Raw genomic sequence first — 21,132 nt, forward strand, 5'->3', positions numbered from 1 at the left:
TTCTTGAGTACTTAAGTTTTCTATTCTCGTCTCAAGATTCTGATTAGATTTTGAGCAGAACTCTTTCATAGATAATGATGATTACCTCTTGTGGGCATTTGGTTGTAGGGTTTAAACGATTTGACTAATATAATTGTAAAAATATTGTTTTATTAGGGGAATTATTTTCTTCGATATAGTAAACTATATAATATAATATAATAATAATAAAAACAATTATTTGTATAGTTTGTAAACATGTCGATTTGGAAAGAAAATTTTGTTGATATTATTTAATTGATTAGTCTCGTTAAACAACAAAAACCATGAATTGTAATACAAATAATAAATGCAAACTGATTAAATGATATTTTAAATGCAAAAAGAATTGTTTATCTTAAAATAAAATTCAAAGATTTATTTGTGAAAGTTTAGGAAAAGGAAATACTACAATCTTTAATCATCAATAACTTATCGACATCATAAAGATTGTTCAATAAAGTTAAAGTTGGTAACGCGCTAACAAACTTAATTACTTAAGGCGTATCATAACGTACCGTTTTCCACGCGATTCCTGCTAATTGATATACATTAGATCTCGGTCTAGTTTCTATACGTAGAAAATCCTAAAGCATGACACTATAATTAATGATCTATCAAATATATTGCGAAGTTGTCTTTTTCATCATAGATTGAATTTCTATAGTTATAATCGCATAGAAATATTCAATGTTTAGTAAAATTGATAAAATACAAAATGGGGAAGATAACTGTTTCTTCTCAAATAGTATTACATAACAAAGAATAATTTATAAAGATCGTCAAAATTAATTTTACTTATAAGTACAACATCGAACAAATAATTATTTTTCTAAAGTATTTCCAGTTTTATACTTTTAATTAATTGAAATGTGACGCATTCTTATTCTCATATTTGTAATAATTTTTTTGAATTTGGCGCCATATAAATTCAAGGTGTTTAGCTTCTCACGCGTAACGCTATGTGGCGAAACGATCAAGTAATCGTTATGGTAGTATAAGTTTTCTCTATTTTCCCTCATTTTTTATGTGTTTTATACAATCATTGTCTCGCGGATCTCTGTGTCGACAGTGGCGTCGTTTTTGATTTTACCTCCACCACTTACGCACACAAATCTATAATAGCGTGTAACCGAATCGATCATCTTCGGTAAAATAAAACCGCACGGACTTCATTCGTTTCCTTTTCGGTCTTCATATATGGAACATTAATACATTCTTGCATCAAATCTAAAGATTAAGATAAGATTAAGTCAGCTGAACGATGCAAGAATATAAGTTCTATATATGAAGATCAACAAGGAGACGAATAAAGTCTGTGCCGTTTTATTTTACCGAAGATGTCCGATTCACGTACACATTGTTGTAGGTTGTGTGCGTAAGTGGTGGAGATAGAACATAGTGGACGCCACTGTCGACACAGGGATCCGCGGGCCGAATCAACATCTCTGTACTATACTAGTTCCTTTTTATAAAAGAAGTTGAATAAACCGCTAGAGGGATGTTTTATATTCGGATAAATATTGCAAACGAAAAGTTTATTTTTCATTCCAAAATATTAGTCACACGTAACGTGTAATCGCAAAGCTTATCATACATAAAGGAATAAAAATAGAAGGAAGGTAATATACCTTGCGGAATATACATTAAAGTATACAATTTCTGAAGAATTGTATAACTCATAATTAATGTTTGCTAACTATAATAAAGATTATCATAATCATTTATTTATAAGTTCTCCTTACAAAGGAAAAATATATCATGATTTTTATATCAAACATGAAATCTAATAAGGTTTCTTAATTATTACAGTTCAAATATGATATAAAAAATATTTCTTTTAAATTCGTTGGTAGACGTGTGTGCACCTGTATTATGTTAGTTTGGACTTTTTTATTTTCCATGCTGTAATTTTATATTTGTACCAAATAAAAAATAAATCTATGCCCATCTGTAACCAACTCCAGATAGGTACTAACTTGGATCCTTCTATTTCAGTCCAATTCACAGGAATTTCGGTAATAGGAATGTTCAAACTTTGTGCAATGTATAACATTTCTACATCAAATGCCCAACGCTCAACGTGTAGGGCTTGAAACACGAGTCTTGCTGAGCGTCGTGTTAGAAGTTTAAAACCACACTGTGTGTCCCTAACACCTCTTACTCCCCACAACCATACTAAGAGGTGAAAACCATGCATTAATAACAATCGGTAAAAGGTCCGGTCGGCAGTTTTTTCTTTTTCCAAATGAGCTCTAGATCCACACACTATCGCATGAGATGAACTGACTTCATCTGGCTTGTTTATATAATCAACTAAAAAGAAAATTCTCATTTTCAAAACATTGTATCTAATGTACAGTTTAAATCATAGATGCTTTCTTACACCACTTACATCCTAAAATGTTTCTTAAACTGTTATCTAATTTTTCTATATCTCTAAATTTAGTAGCACCATCTGCATCTGCAAATAGTATTGCACTGCCCCTTGCACTTAATACTCCCTTAAATAAAAATTATTATATTATGAAATGATTATAAAATTAAACACTAAATATGAAAAATCCATGCATTATTACTGACTAGTCGTACTGCACCGCCTTTTCCTCTATTTTTAACAAGATCTAATACTCTAATACTTGGATGTTTCAATGCATAATTATGTGCAATTTTTACAGTCTGATCTTTACTTCCATCACTAACTATAATTATTTCATAAGTACATCCGCTTTTTAAATGTTGTTCTAAATATTCCAAGCATTCATCCAACATCAGTGGCACTATAAAGTAAAAATATGGTTACATTATACTCTTGTAATATTGCAGTTAATACAATAATATTTACATCTTTGCTCTTCATTGTATGCAGGCACTACGACGCTTAGATTTACACTCCAATCATCATACAGTGATGGAAAAATTTCATTACTTTTTGTCTTTGGATTATAGAAATACTTTTCTTTCTCATCACGCCATATATTGGGATATGGCTGTGTCATTACGTATAATATAACAGAAAACTAGAATCATATAATGTTAATTTAATCACTGTCAATAGAAAATTACCATTTATCATACATGATTTTTAAATGAACCTAATTTAAAAATGCCACGTCCTTATAATTTACATGAACTATCTCTGATCGTCTTTATATTTAAATGATTTATACAAATGAGAATATAACCTGAAACACATACCACAAATAAACATACTACTGCAAATAATACAGCGTAAAGAAGTACATATCCCAGTGATATCATCTTAATATCAAAGAACTTTCAAATATCGGCGGAATACACTTTATACAATACGCCAAGTGACGTATACTCTTTCATAGTTTTTCCTACCGCTACCTGTCGCTACCGACACTCATATCTCATGCCTCTGATAATTTTCACTAATTTGCATGTGCTTTATAGTATTGTAGTTAGCTACACTAAATGGGTGCAACCAGAGAGGTTATCGTTCACTGAGCGGGTACCAGTACCAGTACGAGTACTACAAGCGGTCAACAGGACGAACTAATTTTTTGAAAGTGTGTATATATATTTTCATTATAATTATGTACCTTAGAATAAAATCAAATACTAAGTATATGAAATAATAAAATGGTTAGGGCATGTGTGATTATGTCCAATTTACCATTTTTTTAAAATATTTAATTTAATACTAGTACTTGGTATTAGTGGCGCCATCGATGGCAAAACCCTCAAGTTTGTAGTGAAAATAGTTCCCATCGATTCTGCTAGATGGGGCTATTAACTAAAGGGTCGATAATTATTGCTACATTAAACAACTATTCATAAAACATGATAAATTTGACATATTAACTAACATATTGTAGTGTTAAAAGGCAGGAAGTCGTATTAATTATGCATTTATAAAAAATAAAGAATAATTTACTAAAAAAAACATCTGTAGCGCTATCTAGCAGAATCGGTGGGAACTATTTTCACTACAAACTTCAGGGTTTTGCCATCGATGGTGCCACTAGTACTAAGACCAGTATTAAATTAAATATTTAAAATAATGGTAAATTTTACATAATCACACATGCCCTAACCATTCTATTATTTCATATACTTAGTATTTAATTTTATTCTGAGATAATTATAAGGAAAATGAGATATTAGGGGGTTAATAAGTGTTACAAATACCGTTTTTGTGCCAATAAATCGCAGGAGTAGATGCTAATGATAATAAATATTCGCCAACAATATTCCAAATTTGTTAAATATAAAGCATTCCAAATGTATAAAGTAGCCTTTAATCAATTACTTTCTTACATGTACTCTCACCTGTAATGTAATTTATATGGTGTACATTTGATTACATTACAATAACCCTAACGAAAATTCTAAAAGAGAAAACTAACGTTGCGTATGGATCGAACAAATGAAGCTTTAAATTCGTTGCAAATTAATAACAGCAATGGATGAGAAAAAAGATACAAAGAAAAAAGTAACAATAGTTGTAGATGAGGATGATCCATGCCTTAAAAAGGGAGATGAGCAAGAAGGACAAGATTTTTCGTTTTTCGTCCCTGGATCAGATCCAAGGTTATTTTATGTATACACGGAAGTGAAATATTTTTACTTTAATAACAATTATATGGTTATTTCTTCGATCTTTCTGTCGGAATACATTTGAACCGTTTAGATTTCAACAACAGAACCAGACATTGCGTTGTTGGGTAATGTACACGGACTTTTATCGTTGCGAACGTATTTTAGGGACAGGATCAAATGCATGCACATGGTTCAAACAAGTCTACACGGCTATATGTCCGAACGAATGGATTTACAAGTGGGACAAACTAAGAGTTGAAGGCAAATTCCCATGGCATAAATATAAGACACAGGGAGACTTTCCTGGTGATAAATATGGAGTTTAGATAAAATATCGAAACCTCTTTTTTGTATACATAAGCGGTAAATTTAGATTTTTAAAATAAATAAAGCAGCGTTTAGAAAAAAATATTAATCTTTTATTATACAGGTACAAGACTTTTTTTATGAGGTAACTTAAATAGAAGTATGAAATGAATATTTGTTGCAATGCCCGATGTTGGCCTGTTGCACAGCTGTCTTCAACAATCGGTCAATAATTTCTTCTTTTATTTTTTTTTACATTAACTACACTAAATATTTGCAGTGTATATGACATTTTTTACATATGTAAAAAATAAACACTTGCAGCAAATCTTCTTTAAACTTTTGATAGAATAGACGTTTGAAATAGCACAGTATTAAAAATTCTGTTTTGCTTAAAATTTAAGATCCTTATATAATAAAATGGCTATTTTAATTTGTGCACAAATTCCTGCCATGATGAAGACAACTTACCATCTTCAGGTGTGACTTCTTCGGTTAACAGGATTATTCCATCTGCACAGAATATTGCTTCTTTAGAAACAGTACCTGTAATAACAAGAGTAGTATAATTTAATTTCAACAGGAAATTTTTGTTCGTTGCAACGAATTATATAATAGAAGTGATCGCTTTCAATGAAAGTCTTGATTAGATTCTTATTTCATAAAGCCCCCTGAATCTTATGATTAAAGATTAAAACCACCTTACGTATAACTTAACAATGCCACTTTAGTAGCTAAATGCTACTTGGCTTGACTGTCTCTTTGATGAATAAACTGACAGTCTCCATCACTGCAAGTACCCATCAACTCGTACGGACAAAGGACGCCATTGGGATTCGTGTTCCTGGTTAAGAATGACAAAAAACACAAAAAAATGCTCAAAATTTTTGTAGCATTTAAGTGTTGTGGAGAATTTCATATAGCTAAGAAATAACTGAATAGAAGTTATTTCGAGCATTTAGAGAGCAAAACCCACCTTGGCACTTTAAAATGTGTTAATATTGATTCATAGGGTAAAAGCGTCTTCTTGGTTCGATGCTCTCCCTCAGATTTCGTAGAATTTCTTTTCTGGTCGCAAGATTCCAAGGTTGATTTTGGTCTTACCATTGTATCTTCTGACGATTCTTTGTGATCTGATTCTTGAATTTCTTTCGAACTAGAAATACTAGAAGTAGTAACAGCGGGACTACTCGGAACTGGTTGTTCGGTAGACACTTCTCGTTCGGTATTACTTTGATGAGGTAAACTTTCTGCATTGTTGCTAACGCTATTTGATGCTACGGTACCTCCTTCTCTTATTTCTTCTACATTTATCATAGTTGTTTCTACTGCTGTGTCGCTTTCAATTTCGTCTGATCTTGGCGAATATTTCTCCGGACTTAAAATGTTTGTATCAACAACATTATCCAGATTGCTCCTCTCTAACGACATGTCTTCAATTTGTGTAAATTCTGTATGTACAATGGATTCAGTTTCTTCGTTCAATTTTGTCGATTCGTGTATTTCGGGAATGTCGATGAATGGTACTTTCTTCCGAGAAAGTTGCCGCGTGTGATTAGCCACTTCTTTCAATCGATTATCTAAAAGTTGTGCTCCAGCTTCAGGTACCCTGAAAAATACCAACGAGAATAATATATTTTGTATCACTCATTCATGATCACATTGCCGATTTTTTATATACTGTACTTGTATTCTTTTCCTAGAATTCTACTTCCTAAACTTGAACAAATTGTTGCAAGCTTGAAACATTCTTGTCGGCCTGCGCTGATTTTTCCATGTCCTGCCACTACTTTTGGACCTATATTATTTATACGATTACGTTGGTTTTGTAATCTCTCTTCAGCAAGTCTGAGTTGTTCCCTGAGTTTTTTCACCTCTGCAACCAAATTTGTTTGAAGATCTCGTTCCATGTACCACTGGCGAAGATTACCCGACATTTCCGCTAATTCATCTAATATCGTGTAACTGCATTGCGAAAATAAAAATTGGTTATTATGTAGACATTGCGTATGATACCACACTTCTACTCTCTGTAATTACCGTTTCAAAACTAATTTTTGTTCTGTATCCATTAAATGTTGTTCTTGTTCGGTCCTTGAAAGGTTAATAAGAGTACTTAGCTCTGTTTTAACATCTCTTTTAATTGCTTCCCAACTTTCCTCTATACTTCTTTTATCACTTGATAATAGATTACTTTTGAATAATGAAATATAAGTTTCGTCTTTACTTTCTCCTATTGAAATCGTCGAGGATTGACTATCTTCCCCATATTGCGAAAGTCGAATTGTTGATTCGGATGTTTCAGGGCTTCCTTTACTATCTGCACTCTCATTGTTTCTTGTTAGAATAATAGTTGATGCATCTGAATCAACCTCATTATTACTATATTGCGTATCATTCGTATTAATTTCCTTCTCTACAGATTGTACAAGTTCATCATGATTACACGGATTTTTTTTAATATTATTTTTGCTTCCAGAAATATTTTCATTTTGATTAAGTACTGTTTTGTTATTTAAGGTCACTTTATCATGTATTTTTACTACTCGTTCGTTTGTATCATTGTTCACTTGAATTTGTACATACTTTCGATTTACTTCAGCAATTGACAAGACTTTCAAAGTAGGTGTAATTTTATTTTTGATTGGATTTTCCTTTGCAGATGAATCAAGAACTTTATGTGAAGTTGTACTTGACTGCAAAGGATTTCCAACTATTTTATTTCCAATATTTAGATGATTTTCATTGGATCTACATACATTAAGATTTGTCATTAATCTTGACATTGCCTTTGTTTGATTTGAACTTGCATTTCCTTGTTTATCAACATTATGTACATTATTAGTAGACGATTGAATGTTTATATTCGCATTTTTTACAGAATCTACATTTTTCGAACAATTTTCTTTGTTAAGTTGTGTATTTACATCCTGACCTTTTACAGAAATAGTTTGATTTATTTTTGAATGTAACTCTTTATTTGGACTGTTAGGTGATGCCAATTTTGTAGATATTTCTACGTTTTTATTTTTTGTTAAAACATTATTTTCGACAGTTCTATTTAATTTCGATTTTTCACGTTCCATAATTTGTTGTTTTAATCGACGATATTCTTCTTGTTGAGACGCGGGTAAATGGCGTACAGCCTATAAACATAGTTAAAGGTTTTATAGATATTACAATATTTGAATGTAAAATACTTACCAAAGGTGTATGAAGATTAGACAAATTATCCGATTTTGTTGTCAATACTACATCTTTCTTTGATATTTGTGATACCGTTGATGTTGGTCTTGCAGCAGCCAGAGATTCTTGTTTCTTTCTTACAGCTCGCAAAAATTGATCTAAATTTTTCTCAAATTCAATTGTGGAATTTATTGATGGTGGATGTTTGTCTACTTTGAGAGACTTGACCGAAGACACAATTTTCTTTGCGTGTTGTTCAGATTCAGAATCACTTTCTGTATCTGATTCCAAATTGATTACAATTCTTTGAGTGTCAGACAATGATATCTTTGTATTTGTAGACCACTTGTTGTCATTAGATTTCACTTTAGTAAGACTTTTAGCTTTTTGTAAGTTCAATTTCTTTTGAACCATTGCATTTTGGTATTTTTTTGCATTGTTTACAACTTTAGTACTTGCCGGGATTGGAGTTCTTTTTATGATTTTCTTTTGTGGACCCTTAGACATTGGAAGTAATCTTTTTTTCCCAGAAGTTGCTGTAGCTAATGCCTTAATATTTTCAGCAGGTACATTTCCTTGTATATTTGTGTTAATTGTTTTTCCCCTGGAACTTGTCTGATTTCTGTTATCTTCAAATCCATATGAACCTGCATGTTGGTTGGACGAAAATGTACCATTAGTTTCTGTTGTGTTAATCTTAGATGATGTATCATTTGATACAGTTTCATTTGCAAAAACTTTATTACAATTTGCCAATGCATTAGATACAGTCGTAATTGCAACTGAATCTGAATGTTTTTGGTTGATAGACTTTGTTCTTTTTGGTAAGGAAGCTAATAAAATTGCTCTTAATGCTTCTTCATCTTCGTCTAAGCTTTGTCTTCTACTGTATGTATTCTTATCTTCTTCTACTATATCATTAAATGGAGTATTATCTTTAGTATTTGTCTCATTTACATTCGTTTCAGATGGAATTTGACTCTTTTGATCCAAAGTATTATCTTTTACATTTTGTTGTCTTTTATTATTTTTACTTGTTTCAATTTTTTCAGGTTCAGACGTTTTATTTATTTGTTTATCTAAAATATTTATATTGTCACTATTTGTACCTGTTGAACCATGTTCATTAGTAGACTGTACTGAATCAATACTTTTTCTCTTCACTCCTTTCTTTGTAGACTTCTTCTTCTTTTGTGTTACGTTTGTAATATCACGAGTTTTATCCGAAGTTTCTGCAGTTATAACTCCATTATTTTGTATCTGAGTCACATTCGTATTACTCTGTACTTGTGAGGTATCTGTATTTGTAAGTGTTTCATTAGCAGACTCTTCATGTAAGGAATCATGAAATGCAGTGGGTATTGTTAAAACAGAATTAGACTTTTGTGGTAATGAAATTAATTTAATTGGTTTGAAAGAAGTATTTGCCTTTGGAACAATTTCTTCATTAATAACAACTGGTTGCATTTCTGCACTTTTGAATGTTGGTTCTTGTGCTGTGGACTTCTTCATAGGCAAAGGTTGTTGCAATTGTTTGTTTGTTTTTAAAATTGATACTGGAACAAGTGTTCTGTTAATTAGAGTTGGTATCTTATTTATATCTTTGGTAACATCTGGTACCCCTTTCATATAAAGAGGTTCCGAAATTATTTCTTTCGTGCTGTCTGTTGTATTGTTTGGAATGTATTCCATATGTTTTACATTTTTAATAGACTCAGTTAATGAGTTTGTATTTGCATCTATTTCAGGAAGAGAATCAATTGCTACTGAGCTACTAAGTGATGATTTCCTAAAGCAACTTGCAGCAGAACTAACAATTGAATCTGTAGAGAGTGTTTCTAGTTTATCTAGATGTTCATCATGGTTTGCATTGTTTATCTGTTTTGTTGTTTCTTGACTTGTCTTATGATTGCAATGTTCATTATTTTCATGTGCACTAGAACTGTAGGTTGATTCCATGTACACAGAAGAATTTGAAGTAGCAAATGAACAAACAGTTTGAGGAAGCATCTGTGATAGATCTGGATCATATACAGGAGTATCAGTTGGAGAATAAGGTATTTCCTGACTTGCATTGTTATCTGCCAAGGGGGATGTGTTACTTTTGTGAACATCTATGTAAGAATGATGTACTTTTATATAATCTGATTTAACAGTTTCTGGTGGATCTGTTGGTGAATATTGTAGACTTGTATTTGTTGTTGCATTTTGTGGTGATGTATAATATGCAACATTTGGTAAATAACTTCGATTTTCAATGATTTTTCCCTGATAAGATTTTCGATCATCCTGATTAGGAGTTGTAGATCCACGAAAATCGGGACTACTATTTGCTTCGTTAACACTAATGAAAGACACATCAGATGGTTGAATACCCAGTAACTCTGTATCCATAGGTATATCAACAGTAATTTTATCTGTTGGAGAATATGGCAATTTCTCTTTCTCCCTTTCCACATCTGTATCTAGGTCCATATCTTCTGTTTGATTATTTTCACTCATAGGGGGTGGAGTATGTGGTGGAGATGTAAAATGTAGAAATTCTTCTCCAGGAATAGGAATACTATCCAAAAAGCTTTGAGTAAATGGGCTTTCACTGCGAGATATATTAGACTTCTTATATTTCCCTGATTTAATACCCTTTTGAACTCTATTCTGATGCTTTTTTAATACTGCAGAACGAAGTGCAATCATTCTTAATTCTAAGTCTTCTTCATCTTGATCATCATCTATATTTGCAATTACTTTTTTTGCAGCTTCACTCTTTTGCTGTTCGTTCTGTTTACTTGATTTTTGTTGCTTTGTTTCAAGTGCTTTTTGTCTTAGTAATGCTAGATCTTCTTCATCATCTGCATCTGATTTTATTTTAGATAAATTTGTGGTATTGCTATTATTGTCACAGACTCCTTTCATCATATTTGTTAATTTCTCTTTCAAGGAAGATGCATGCTCTTTGTTTTTATTTAAAGTTTCCTCTAATGAGTGAATTCCTACTGAATCTAAATGTCTGACTTTTTTAAGTAATTGTTTATGTGTATCAATATAATTATGAGACGACGACGTTAATTCCAGATGCGAAGGTTTTCTGGATATCGTTTTTCCTGGTGATCTGTATGGTGATCTTTTAGGAGATTTAAGTCTTCTTGGAGACCTTCTTATCGTCGGCGATCTAGCGTGAACAACGGGAGATTTAGATCTTTTGAAAGGAGAATGTGGTTTCACTACAAATTTATGCCTTCTAGAAGGTGATCTTGGCTCTGCTCTTGATCTAGTTCTACGAGCAGGACTCATCTCTCTGTGATGTGATCTTAAGGAAGTAGCTTTTGTTGTATCATGTTTTAAAGTACTGGCACATTCTGTCAGAGCTACGTCTACAGTAGATGAAGAAACTAAATCATCCAATGTCATCATAGATACATGACTTCTTTTCTTTTTCTTCTTTTTCTTGACTCTAGTCTTTGAAGAGGAACGTATTCTAATTTGTTTAGAGTTATCTGCAAGACCAACAATTTCCATATCGCTGTCGCTTGAGATAGGTACAAGGTCATCATTTTTTTCTTGAAGTGTAGATGCTACGTGCTTCATTCCGATGCATCCCGAATCTTTGGTCTGGTGACGATTTTCTTTTCCCTGGACTGCATCTTGTAGAATAAGGTCAACTTCTACTTGATTAGAACATGATATGTCGCATGTGATAGTACATTACGTATTAAAATATTTCATATTTTTATATTCTAAAGTAAAAGTATCAAGTACATAATTTTATATATTATTGTAAAACAAAAGTAAAATATTTTATATTATAATTTAATCTATTTATTAAATAAAGTTATAAAACTAAATGTACAAAGCAAATTCTACAAGTTAACTAAACTTTAAATTAATCATTACGTATTAATATTTGCTCTATTCGTAAATATAGATTGGAAAATTCTGTTACTTAACTTACCTCTTCTATTAGGGCCTTTGGAGTGATAAAACTTGGCAGGAGCAGTGCACCACGTTGTATTGTGTTGGGTTGACAAACAGTTGGAACATTGAGCAAGCCTACTCTCGTATCCGTAATTTAAATGTCCTTCCTCGGAAGAACTTACATCTTCCAAGGATATTTCACCTTCTTCTTTCTCGTCCAACACTTCGATTGCTTCTGTACATCCGCTCGACAAATCGCTAGCCATTTTTAAACTTACCCTCAAACCATGAACAAGTAATCCCGCCCATTCGGGGTAATCAGGAACGAATACAACGATATGGCAAATATTCTTTCTTGAAAATTAGGGTAAATTACGCGTTAGCAATAATTGCAATTTCTTTCACTAATCTAAACTTGATATCACACGCACACAACACCTGATGAACAATATCCTGATAAAAATCTTTCTATTCTCGTAAATTTACTATAAATTAAAAATTTAATCGAACACAAATGTAGTTTTCAATACAAAAGACAAAAAAAACTTATCCGTCACAATGTCTCGTTTTATCGTCGTTGATCTTCTCACATTCGATACAAGAAACTACAAGAACTAACTCCGCCATACTAAATTGTTGAAATTGTTCTGCACATGACACGAGGGCGACGAAACGGCTGATATTCATTGTCACAAATGTATGTAAACTGGCGCCACCAACGGAGAGTAGGTACTACTAGATAAATTCAGCTACAATAATGAAAAAAATACATAGGTTGGTATTCAGAGTCGCAACTTATTTCTCGATTTTACTAGAAACAGGTGAAGCAATATTAAAGCTACGTCCATATGGCAAGTTTTACATGCACGATTGGTAGTCCAAAATGGCTGTTTCCTGAACACACATACATTCTCTAGTGCATCAGTAAATAAATCGGGAAATTAACAAAATATTTATTTTAAACATAAAGATACAATATAAAAAATATTCAATTACACGTTTAACAAAGATGGTTAAAATAACTTCTCTCGTAATTTGATATCGAAACGGAAATATGTACAGTCGGTTAAAATAATTGTGGCTACACGATCAAATGCCTGATTGGGTAGAATGTACGCCACCGTTTCATTCCCCCAATCAGAGGCCTGTATTTCATGCATTTGCGCGGTGTCAAATTTTTTTATCTAATTGGTACTACCTACTTCTCAATATCATTTTGGCGCGATGTTACTCGGAGAACATTGAATTTCGATTGAACATGATTCTGAAGTAAATCTTTGTCAAACATAAAACGTGCCAATGCGTGATCGCCAATTCCAGACAGAACAGCGTGAAATTTTGCCATTTCGTTAACACTCTTCATTTGATCTTCCATAAATCCGGTAACTATGAAATCACTTGCATTCAAATCGTTATGCTTCTCCGCTATTGTATTTACTGCTACCAGCTTCTCACTTACTTCAATTTCTAAATCAAAAGCCGTCTAAACAGATTTACATATGTATTAATTAATTCATATTCTTCAAATATTTAAGTATCAATAGTATAATACAATGAAAAATATAACAGATTCCATGTTGTATGTAATAGCAATAATAATAATTCGTAAATACTATTTACTTTGAACGCATGCAGCGGACATTTCCAATCTTGATCGGTGGGATGCTGTACCGAGGACAAATTAACACGACCTCCACGCATTTTAACGTAATTTACAAATCTGAGAGCGTGTTCGTGCTCCTCGTGATGCATTTGCATGAAAAACGATTCGCAACCCGGCAATGCTACGTCGACGCGACCAAAATATGCTGCCTGTGAAAAATATTTCGTTTTACGTACGTAAAGACTATTTTCTTGTTCGGTACGAGCTCGCGTGACTAAAATCACGTGACTATGATAAAGTTCTGTCAACATGAGATTATTTCACGAATAGGTTCGAATACAATAGAATTTATACAAGTTATATACAGGGTGTCCCAAAAATGTTGTAACACCTTGAAAAGGGTGGTTCGGGAGGTAATTTGAAACAACGTTTTCGTTAGCGAAAATGTTGTCCGAGACTTTGTTAAGCAGATATTAATGGAAAACACTGACCAATCAGAGCGCGCATATACCGTTAGAGCGACCGCGGTAGTGTATGAGCGCGGCCGTCTAGCGCGTAGCCACGCCTACTGCGGGCGCTCCAACGGTATACGCGCGCTCTGATTGGTCAGTGTTTTCCGTTAATATCTCCTCAACGAAGCCTCGGACAACATTTTCGCTAAGGAAAAAGTTGTTTCAAATCACCTCCCGAACCACCCCTTTCAAGGTGTTACAACATTTTTGGGACACCCTGTATATAGTAATGTCTTTGTTTCTTGTGTGGCTACAACTTTTGCAACAATTTTTCGATAGATGCTTTATATGACGCCACAACGGACTAATGAAAGTCTGTTTACGTAACAAACCGTTTACATCTACTCCATTCTTATTTAAAATGGACAACACATCAAAATCATCTAGAAAGCCTCGAGTAGCCACTTGATTTCTATTCGACGATAGTTGTTAATATTTTAACCTCACCATAGAAAGATAGTAATAAAAAGCTTTTAGTTCAGCATTTATCTGCTCGTTTAATATAGCTTCAGTTTCCTCGTGAAACTTGAATTTGGCCAGATTTCCACTCGGCCATTCCATAGGTTTGTTAATGCAAGATCCATTGGATTTTTTATCCGAACAAGATGTGGCATAGGATCTTGCAACATGTAATTCTGAATTGCATTTTCTTCGTGCGCAATCGATACTAGAATTCTCCAAAAATATTAATAATGTTTTTGAATTAGTATACTCGATTCGAGAAATCTGTTCAACAATAACGCGAGCATTTACCTTTCATTGTATAATTGTCGAACACGCGGACACAATTCGTTACCAAGAATTTTTCTATAGAAAAACAACTTTAACATGCTTACATTTAATCACGTACAATTTAAAAAATTCTTTAAAGATTCGTGCAACATTTTGACGGACAGATTCGCATTTTTTTTTTTCGAAGGCGATATAGTATGGGTTATTACACAGAGTAAAAATAAACATCAAGCATTAATATTTATTAATGTTTACACAAATAAAGTTCGAAAAATGTTGTGTAATACATTGCACTTGTCATACTTGCTACGATATTCGAAAGTACGGATTTAATTTGAAATTGACATCCTGTTATAATTCGTTAGTTTTATCTAGGAAGTATTTAATATTACGAAGTAGAATTTGGCAATTTTTTTTAGGTTAATACATAGGTATCAGGTTAATATTATATACTGTATTCTTTGATTTTTTTTACGCATTCAGTCATCCATATAGGATCTGCTAGTGCACAGTATGTTTAATTGTTTTTGGGTCAATAATATTGCGTTTACAAAAAAGGTTTTAACTCTTTGCACTCGGATGTCCCCTCTGAGGGGACGTTAGAAGTTCAGAGAACTTTTTGGTAGAGATCAGATAAGATAAATTTTCTCGAGCCCAAGATTTTCAAAGGCACTACATTCTTTAATTCATGATTCATCGTAGCACATTCTGCAACAAAATCGCTTGGAGTGCAAAGGGTTAATCTCTAAGTTCTTTATCGAAGACATACACGCCTAGACCTTCCCCAACTCTTTCTAAATTTGTTATATGATCGGCTATTTCTTTAATAGCATCCACTTGTTCTTGTAAGTACTCAGTTTCCAGGAAATCTAAGAAATTTGGGTCGTTGTGCACCGATGCTAGTGCATGCAACTCCAAAAGTCGCTGAAAAAAAAAAGCAGATATACTATAAAAGCGAAATCTCATTTAAACGAGAAAGTACATTGTTAGTGCAGTAGGGTGGATTAAATTATAAATAAATAAAAAGAAAAAAAGATAGTTGGAGGAGCTGGGATTTGAACCCAGGACTTTCCGCATGCGAAGCGGACACTCTACCACTGAGTTACACCCCCATTTGAATGTAACCGTTCTAAAAAGTTACTTTACGCAATTTCGAACTAAACATCGAAAGTAGTAGCATTACTAAGTTTGTCAAATTGATATATAGAATCGAATCATTAATTCTTTTTTAAGTATATGAGAAATCGATCATTTAAATATACACGGATGCATTAATAAAATGTTTAAAATTAATTGAAACGTAGCGATAGCTTTTTTTATCTTTGTGTAAACGTACCTCGTTAACTTTTTTTTCCAGCTCCAACGCTTCCGTCATAGCATCCTTGGCGCTAATCCAGTCATTCTTTGGCGGGCAATCTATGGTTGTTAGCGTGATACATCCACCCCTTTTGTTTTGGTAAGTCATAAATTTCATAGCGTGTTCTCTTTCTTCGTCAGAAGCATTTTTGAAATATTTGTAAAGACCTTCTAGCGCGACGTCACTTCTGTCGAAATAATACGCCTGGAAAATAGCGACGTTAATCACTGTATTAATAAAAGTATTCGATCGATGAGCAGTGAAATAAAGAAGGCGAGGGAAATGTTGATTTAGTTTTATTGAAAGCATCTTTGCGAAAGAATAATTCGAGGCTGAAAATAGCGACTTAATCGATACGTTGACTAACCATAGATAAGTAGACGTAACTGGCGTACAGTTCCAGATTGATTTGCTGGTTGAGAGCTTTCTCGCATTCCTCGTGAAAGTTCTGTCTAACGAGACTCATGGCGCCTTTTGTAGAATTGCGTTTCGTACTGTAAAATAGTAAATAGGAAGGGTATGAGATCACAGGTGACACTGATCTTGTAATAGTTTACAGAACCTACAAGAGAGCCACGAATCTGACTTGCGCTTTCAAAACATACTGCGCCGAGTGTAGACGATGGTCGATTTGCACGCAAGCGCGAACGAACGCCATTAATTTAACAAATTCGCAAGTCCAGAAATACGACCTTTTGAATGTGACTACAAAAAATAAACCAAACATTTCGTTTGTCTGTGCTTCGTCTGTAAGAATTATTTATATTTTTCTCGAACTATCATTTTACAAACTTATTTATAAGCATAGCCGTCTGCTGTGAATTTTTAATTCGTCACTGTTTAGGCGTTTAGCACCTAAAGCAAAAACGTAGATAGTTTGAAATATTTTCGCATTTCATATTTTCATTTTCACTTGTGCTAATTTAAAAAGACTGCTTAACCGAGCAACGTAAATTCAAAAATCTTTCTGCGAATGATACCTATACAATTTTACAAAACTGAGTAGTTATAGAACGTGACGCTAGATTACGCAAGTGTCTACAAATGGCTAAAACTGATCCAAACATTCGCGATGAATTGTTTTGTGATGGATTCTGATTAGAATGTACGAAGATGGATTTCTTCCTTTATGCAGCTTTTCGAAACCTGACCTCTGAATACGTTTATGTTTTAATTACGTTTGAGTTTAACTCTGGTGCTGATCAGCATTCGAGGTATTGTAAATGTTACATCGCACAGTCGATCTTGTAAATTTGACAGTATTTCATAATGATATTTCATTTTTAGCTGTATATTTTGTCTGTTTTAAATTTAACTCTTTAATTTTCCCTTACAATGCATTGATTCGTTACAGGAAATTAAGAGATTGATTACACATTATAGGTTATGTGCGAGACTGAACAGGCAAACAGGTATACGTATTCTGTGACTCTTAGGATAGTTTATAGGTTATATCGTAGTAACGTAATTACTGTAAGTCCCTTTGCCTTAAAGTTTGTTAACCCTTGAATCGAAATACTAATGAATATTGAGATAATACTGGGATGAACCAGTCAAGAGCTCGATGCAATTCATGTTTTGGATGTTTACTCCATTATAGGGAAGTCTAATTCTTCACTAGTATGATGGAACTTTATTAATTGAATAGAGATCTTAGTTTTAAGAAGAATTTATTTGCATACATACATATTTAAATATTTGTGGACTTATTATATCCAGTAAATGTGTGCAATACAATTTGTAAAACTGTGTAGAGTATTTTTGTCAATTCACAAGGAAACACTGTGAACAGTTAAATATCTATTGATGTCTATTGATCTAACTTTAACTACACGGAACATCATTGCTGTTACTTTTCAACTTTAGACTCCTATCAGAACCACCATCAAAGTCGGTTGTATTCCTCTCTACATGTCCTAAATTCTTTACATCAAATGGTGAAATAGAAAAGAGGGCAATAAAGATCAATATAAGCTTCGCAATAGGTTAAAGTAGTGACACTGTTTGCTTCAAAGATTCAGTAGCCACACTCCGAGAAGGATATACATAGGTGTCATCATTTCATCGATGTTCCACGGATGCCCCATCATAGCCGCTGTCACACGCACAAGAGTCTTATGTCTAATCTTGTGCAGTGGCCAGCAGCTGCACTGAGGTCCATATCGGGTTGATTTCCATTTCCTAGTTTTCCTTTGAAAAATCGTTTCCCTGAACATTTCATACTCTGAGAAGTAGCAAGTAAGTCATGGTACAGAGACACTCCTAGCTTACAAGACTTCCCTCAAACTTTTACCACAAATATTTGTAAACATCAGGAATACTGTAAAATATTAAGTACACCATTAAAGTATCGAATCCTTCTAACATTCACAGAATAGTTTGTAAACATGTTCAGAATAATATCCAGAACGCCTCGCGGCAAGACATGAAAAACTCGCTCGGCACTCGAGGTATTAAAGAAATAATAGGATACGAAGTCACAAGTGAACAATAGTTTCGCTATTTGCGATCTACTCGTTTGAAAATATTCGAAGTCCATTTAGAAACGATTATACGGGCTCCATCTTTGTTATAAAATATGTAGTCGCTGTAATTATCATCGCTACCCTTATTACTGCTGTTTAACGTACTTCTGCCACAGCTAGTAGCAGAGTTAAAAAAGAAAAGTGGAGTAGGTATAGGTATCGCGACAAGCGAGTGAAGCACGATCTCTTACCACATACAGCGGTGTGGCCTATTTTCTTCTGTGTTCGCTGTTGGACGGTAGTCTCGTGTTATGCGGTAAATATTTAAAAAATTCGGTTTAACTCTCCTCGAGGCTACCATCGCATTGTTCACTTTGTTCAATGTTCAATTCGAACGAAAACGCTAACTACAAAATATTAATCGACATTTTCAAAATATTGTTGATATTTCGATCTACATCGACGTATTTCTACCACTTAACGTAAAGAAATAATGCGACGCGCAAATGCATGGAAAGTGTGTCCGCGCCAAGATTACCTGTGGGGATCGGACATCTGTTGGCTCTATAGGTTGATAGGGTAGTTCGACTATTATATAAAATTCATCGTCTTCGATCTTCCTACCCGTCCATTTCTACGATAAACTTACCGTGGTTCGTACGCACCGAGCCCTAACTACTCTTCTATTTGCTGTCCCTCTCGAAAGGCACTACGCTGACCGTACGGAAAGTGATAGAGTTCCATTTTTTTTTTGAATAATTGCCTCGATAGCGTTGCCCGATCGCGACCTATTCCATCGAGGAACAAATGACCGTACTCTTTTGTAACATTCTCGGAAGTTTCATCGCTCTGGATATCGCGAAAGGGTGTTTTTCTCAAATGTACATCGCTCTAACAATCGTGCGCGAGAAAGCATAGATAGCGCGAACATTTCAACGGTTTGTCAGCTTCGCGGAAGCTTCAGAGGTGCTCTCCCCGATCACAGGGTTTCGAGGCTCTCCTTTCCATAGTAAAAAAAGAAAAAGAATCGTTTTGACGATACAGAGTTTACACAGACGTATCAAGGTTCACCTTTCGACCGGTCCAGGTACGTTCCTCCACTCACTCCGTCGATCTTTTGCGATTTATTCACGCGAAGTAATCGAAATTGAAGTTACTCCGAGTATTTATATTTATCTATCACTGATCTTCGTTTCGACGACGTGAAAATTGTCAAGCAGAACTCGTATCGCGGCAAAGTAATCGCACTTGATCAATGTTCCCCTCGGGGTAGTTTCGGTATCACTACGCGACCGAAGCTAGACGCAGGTTAATAAAAAATGATCGCACTTCTGTCCATGTTCCGTGCACAACTGCCGATACCTTCTTAGTTCACCCTTGGTTATATACCAGGGCACCACGTGGTCATCTAATCCATCGACCAATGACGGGGTAGGTTTAGGCCTCGCCGACCAATCAACGCTTCCCTTTAAGGCCACAAGACACGTGTTCCTTGGGAAATAAGGGCACAGGCATTACGTACGAAATCGTATTTGCGTTACCGAAGTTGGACGATCGAATAGCAAACGGTAACTATGCTCCCGATGCTTTTTTTCCCCCCTCCTCTACGTATCTGAAACGCTCGCGTTTCCAGGCAATACTCGCTATTTTTTTTTACAGTTTTCGAGGGAATATTCGATTCATCCTTGAGCCTCTATCGCGATAGTTGTTTCTCCTTTAGAATTTCGCTATCGTGGAAAGTATTTTGATATCGAGACTCTACTCTGCAATTCTGATTTTGGCAAGGGGTCAGTTCGTAGAAAGCTTCACTTTAACTTTGATAAATGTATCGAATACGATGCGCGGAACGAAGGACCATTCAATGGAAATGTTTCAGGGATTTCCGCGAAACGTTTGGTTCATAATTTGGTCGGTTACGTGCACGTTTTCCAACGTTATATAACTTCTAGTTCACCCTGTGACCTGGCTATTGTCGCCTGTCGGCAGTCTCCTTGTTTGTGGTAGTGTTTAATGATATTGTGAAGAGGCGAATCCTTAAAACGTATCCCGCATACATACCGACGCGAAGCGGGTACCCCGTTCGTTAAATAGCCGGATCCGGCATTAGGATGACCTAATTTTCATACTTTGTCCCGAACAATCACCGTTGCGCTAAATTCCGGAACTGTCATCCCTGGGAGAACGTTTTAATTCGCTCCAGTCTCTGTTCCCGCTCTACCTCCCTAAATTTTGTTAGCTTTGATAAATTCCGCTTTCAAAGATAATAAAAGAGGGAGATGTGTCATATCGGTCAAAATTTGATATTAGTGCCTCGTGTCCAAGAATGCCAAAAAAAGACTAGTTAGAATATTCTTGGTCTTTGTTTTGCTTTGTATCTTGGGGGGCGGTTTATCAGAAAATTATGAAATTTCGTACAGTTACGCTTCTATGTGCAAAGCTCAGAAGCTTTGAACCCTTGAAAACAAGAAAGTT

At 34.3% G+C, this 21,132-nt stretch overlaps 4 protein-coding genes and 1 non-coding gene across 9 annotated transcripts; all 5 read right to left on the reverse strand.

Annotated features, from left to right (window-relative positions):
- Positions 1 to 1,725: 1,725 nt before the first annotated feature.
- On the reverse strand, positions 1,726 to 3,484 carry LOC128887970 (dolichyl-phosphate beta-glucosyltransferase). The gene is made up of 5 exons (XM_054144503.1): positions 3,217 to 3,484; positions 2,864 to 3,038; positions 2,602 to 2,798; positions 2,414 to 2,522; positions 1,726 to 2,334 (listed from the first exon to the last, which is right to left on the reverse strand). The coding sequence occupies exons 1-5, from the start codon at positions 3,277 to 3,279 to the stop codon at positions 1,892 to 1,894; spliced, it is 987 nt and encodes a 328-aa protein (XP_054000478.1). The 5' UTR covers positions 3,280 to 3,484; the 3' UTR covers positions 1,726 to 1,891.
- Positions 3,485 to 5,114: 1,630 nt separating this feature from the next.
- LOC128887968 (uncharacterized) lies at positions 5,115 to 12,683 on the reverse strand. Of its 4 annotated transcripts, none has more exons than XM_054144499.1 (7): positions 12,029 to 12,683; positions 8,098 to 11,741; positions 6,934 to 8,039; positions 6,580 to 6,858; positions 5,870 to 6,502; positions 5,595 to 5,737; positions 5,115 to 5,439 (listed from the first exon to the last, which is right to left on the reverse strand). In XM_054144499.1, exons 1-6 carry the CDS (start codon positions 12,255 to 12,257, stop codon positions 5,635 to 5,637), a joined length of 5,994 nt encoding a protein of 1,997 aa, XP_054000474.1. In that variant the 5' UTR covers positions 12,258 to 12,683; the 3' UTR covers positions 5,115 to 5,439; positions 5,595 to 5,634. The 4 variants fall into 4 exon arrangements, with proteins under 4 accessions (XP_054000474.1, XP_054000473.1, XP_054000475.1 ...); XM_054144498.1 differs by having other exon boundaries at positions 5,600 to 5,737; positions 12,029 to 12,682; XM_054144500.1 differs by having other exon boundaries at positions 5,115 to 5,737; positions 8,098 to 11,738.
- Positions 12,684 to 13,141: 458 nt separating this feature from the next.
- LOC128887711 (soma ferritin-like) lies at positions 13,142 to 14,866 on the reverse strand. The gene is made up of 4 exons (XM_054143911.1): positions 14,860 to 14,866; positions 14,554 to 14,741; positions 13,612 to 13,803; positions 13,142 to 13,474 (listed from the first exon to the last, which is right to left on the reverse strand). The coding sequence occupies exons 1-4, from the start codon at positions 14,864 to 14,866 to the stop codon at positions 13,190 to 13,192; spliced, it is 672 nt and encodes a 223-aa protein (XP_053999886.1). The 3' UTR covers positions 13,142 to 13,189.
- A 193-nt stretch (positions 14,867 to 15,059) lies between these two features.
- Positions 15,060 to 20,008, reverse strand: LOC128887752 (ferritin-1 heavy chain-like). Of its 2 annotated transcripts, none has more exons than XM_054143986.1 (4): positions 19,732 to 20,008; positions 16,563 to 16,689; positions 16,175 to 16,399; positions 15,060 to 15,762 (listed from the first exon to the last, which is right to left on the reverse strand). In XM_054143986.1, the coding sequence occupies exons 2-4, from the start codon at positions 16,659 to 16,661 to the stop codon at positions 15,577 to 15,579; spliced, it is 510 nt and encodes a 169-aa protein (XP_053999961.1). In that variant the 5' UTR covers positions 16,662 to 16,689; positions 19,732 to 20,008; the 3' UTR covers positions 15,060 to 15,576. The 2 variants fall into 2 exon arrangements, with proteins under 2 accessions (XP_053999961.1, XP_053999960.1); XM_054143985.1 differs by lacking the exon at positions 19,732 to 20,008 and adding an exon at positions 16,762 to 16,906.
- Trnaa-cgc (transfer RNA alanine (anticodon CGC)) lies at positions 15,879 to 15,950 on the reverse strand. Its single transcript has one exon. It is a non-coding gene; the product is annotated as a tRNA-Ala (tRNA).
- Positions 20,009 to 21,132: the final 1,124 nt, after the last annotated feature.

This window comes from Hylaeus anthracinus, unplaced genomic scaffold, assembly GCF_026225885.1.
Source record: "Hylaeus anthracinus isolate JK02 unplaced genomic scaffold, UHH_iyHylAnth1.0_haploid 11989, whole genome shotgun sequence".
Taxonomy (NCBI): domain Eukaryota; kingdom Metazoa; phylum Arthropoda; class Insecta; order Hymenoptera; family Colletidae; genus Hylaeus; species Hylaeus anthracinus.